A 1,531-nucleotide genomic window follows, 5' to 3' on the forward strand; every position below is an offset into this window, starting at 1 on the left:
GCACAGGGGGGCGTGGCGGGGTGGGCAAGAGGCCAACTCCTGGTGGAGGCTTGGGGAGAGGATTGATGCCCTGTTTCTTCAACTCCTCCACTTCCTTCTCATCTTCTGCACCTGCTTCTGCGTCATCTGCTAACATCTAACAAGGAGAGATGGAGACTGGGCGTGAGGGCAGAATCAAAGGGCAATGGCTGGCGAGGGGCAGAAGTGGCAGCATTTAATCAGCTACTTTCTTGAGGTAAAGCCTGAACCCAGTCAAGAGCCCACAGTCCCCCAGAATTCACCGACATGAGAGACACCTGCCCTGACTCAGGGGAGAAAAGACCACAACTGTGGAGAAATGAGAGACATGCTAAGTGACTGAAGAGCCACCAGACAAAACTAAGGGAGGCACTCTGCCCCAAGCTGTTCAGTGCCCCGGGCTCGGGCAGGGCCCTCTGCTTCATGGTCCTTCCCGAACACCGCCCAGTGACCAAGCGGTGGTTCGTTCGTGTGGTCTTTAAGGCCAAGGCGGTCTGTGGCTCCTACTCCTCTCTCCACTCCTCTCCCCTCTTGCCAAATGACTCCCTGGAAATCTCCTCTGGCTGGGGTGGTCCACCGAGCAGCAGTGATTAAGCCCCTGCTGTGTGCCAGGCACTATCAGGTGCTAAGGGGGATACAAAGACAAAACCAAACTGTCCCTGCCCTCTACCTTGGGAGACAACACATCCACCTGCTGTAAAGGAACACAAAACATACACACAGGAAACACTAAACAGAAAACTTTTTCTGGGAGGTGGAAAGCACGAGCAGCTTAGGGAGAGGGGTGAGGACGCAAGGACAAAGATGTGACACAGGAAGCCCAGTTAGGAGGCTATGGAAGAGTTCAGGCAAGAAGTGAGAAGGGTTTGAAAGGGATGGCTGGCTGACGTGCTGTGGAGGCAGAAACAGATCTGAAACAGTTGCAAGACATAAAATAATTCCACACAAATCATTGGCATTTCTGTAAATTACCAACAAAACCAAAAAGGAAGAGACTGGAAGAGAAAATTGCATTTAAAATAAATCCAGACTGTATCAAATACTTCCAAGTCTACCTGCCAAGAGTCCCACAAGAACTGTATGAATACAACTACAAAATGCTCTTTACTGAAATGAAGACAGACACAAACAATCGGGAAAATATTCATTGTTCGAGGACAGACTGAGCCAATACAATAAATGAGAGAATGTTAACTAATCAATTTACTTACTCAAGGCCATGCCAAACAACTAACAAATTTAATAACTTAGGAGTGATAACAAAATTCACGTAGAGGAACAAAATGGTCAAGAAACTCAAGGGAAATAATAATACCAAAAAAAAATGTGGGAAGGAAAGGGAACCTAGCAGTATCGAAAGGAGCACAAAACAGTAATTGCCACAACAATCAGGCGCTATCTAAAAAACAAAGTCAATCAGTGGAACAGATTAGATACAGAACATACAGAAGCAATGTGCATACCCTTTGACCCAGAAATAGCACTTCCAGGGCTGTATCCCAAAGAGATCATA

The 1,531-nt window shown here is 47.2% G+C and overlaps 1 protein-coding gene across 9 annotated transcripts in view; it reads right to left on the reverse strand.

Annotated features, from left to right (window-relative positions):
• Positions 1 to 1,531, reverse strand: part of LOC114030932 (zinc finger CCCH domain-containing protein 4-like) — a 47,734-nt gene that overhangs the window by 20,616 nt on the left and 25,587 nt on the right. For all 9 annotated transcript variants that reach the window (XM_027845887.1, XM_027845891.1, XM_027845889.1 and 6 more), the window contains exon 11: positions 1 to 136. In XM_027845887.1, the coding sequence (XP_027701688.1) occupies positions 1 to 136 (136 nt within the window). The remainder of the gene's footprint in view (positions 137 to 1,531) is intronic.

Source organism: Vombatus ursinus, unplaced genomic scaffold (assembly GCF_900497805.2).
Source record: "Vombatus ursinus unplaced genomic scaffold, bare-nosed wombat genome assembly UNPS02015030.1, whole genome shotgun sequence".
Taxonomy (NCBI): domain Eukaryota; kingdom Metazoa; phylum Chordata; class Mammalia; order Diprotodontia; family Vombatidae; genus Vombatus; species Vombatus ursinus.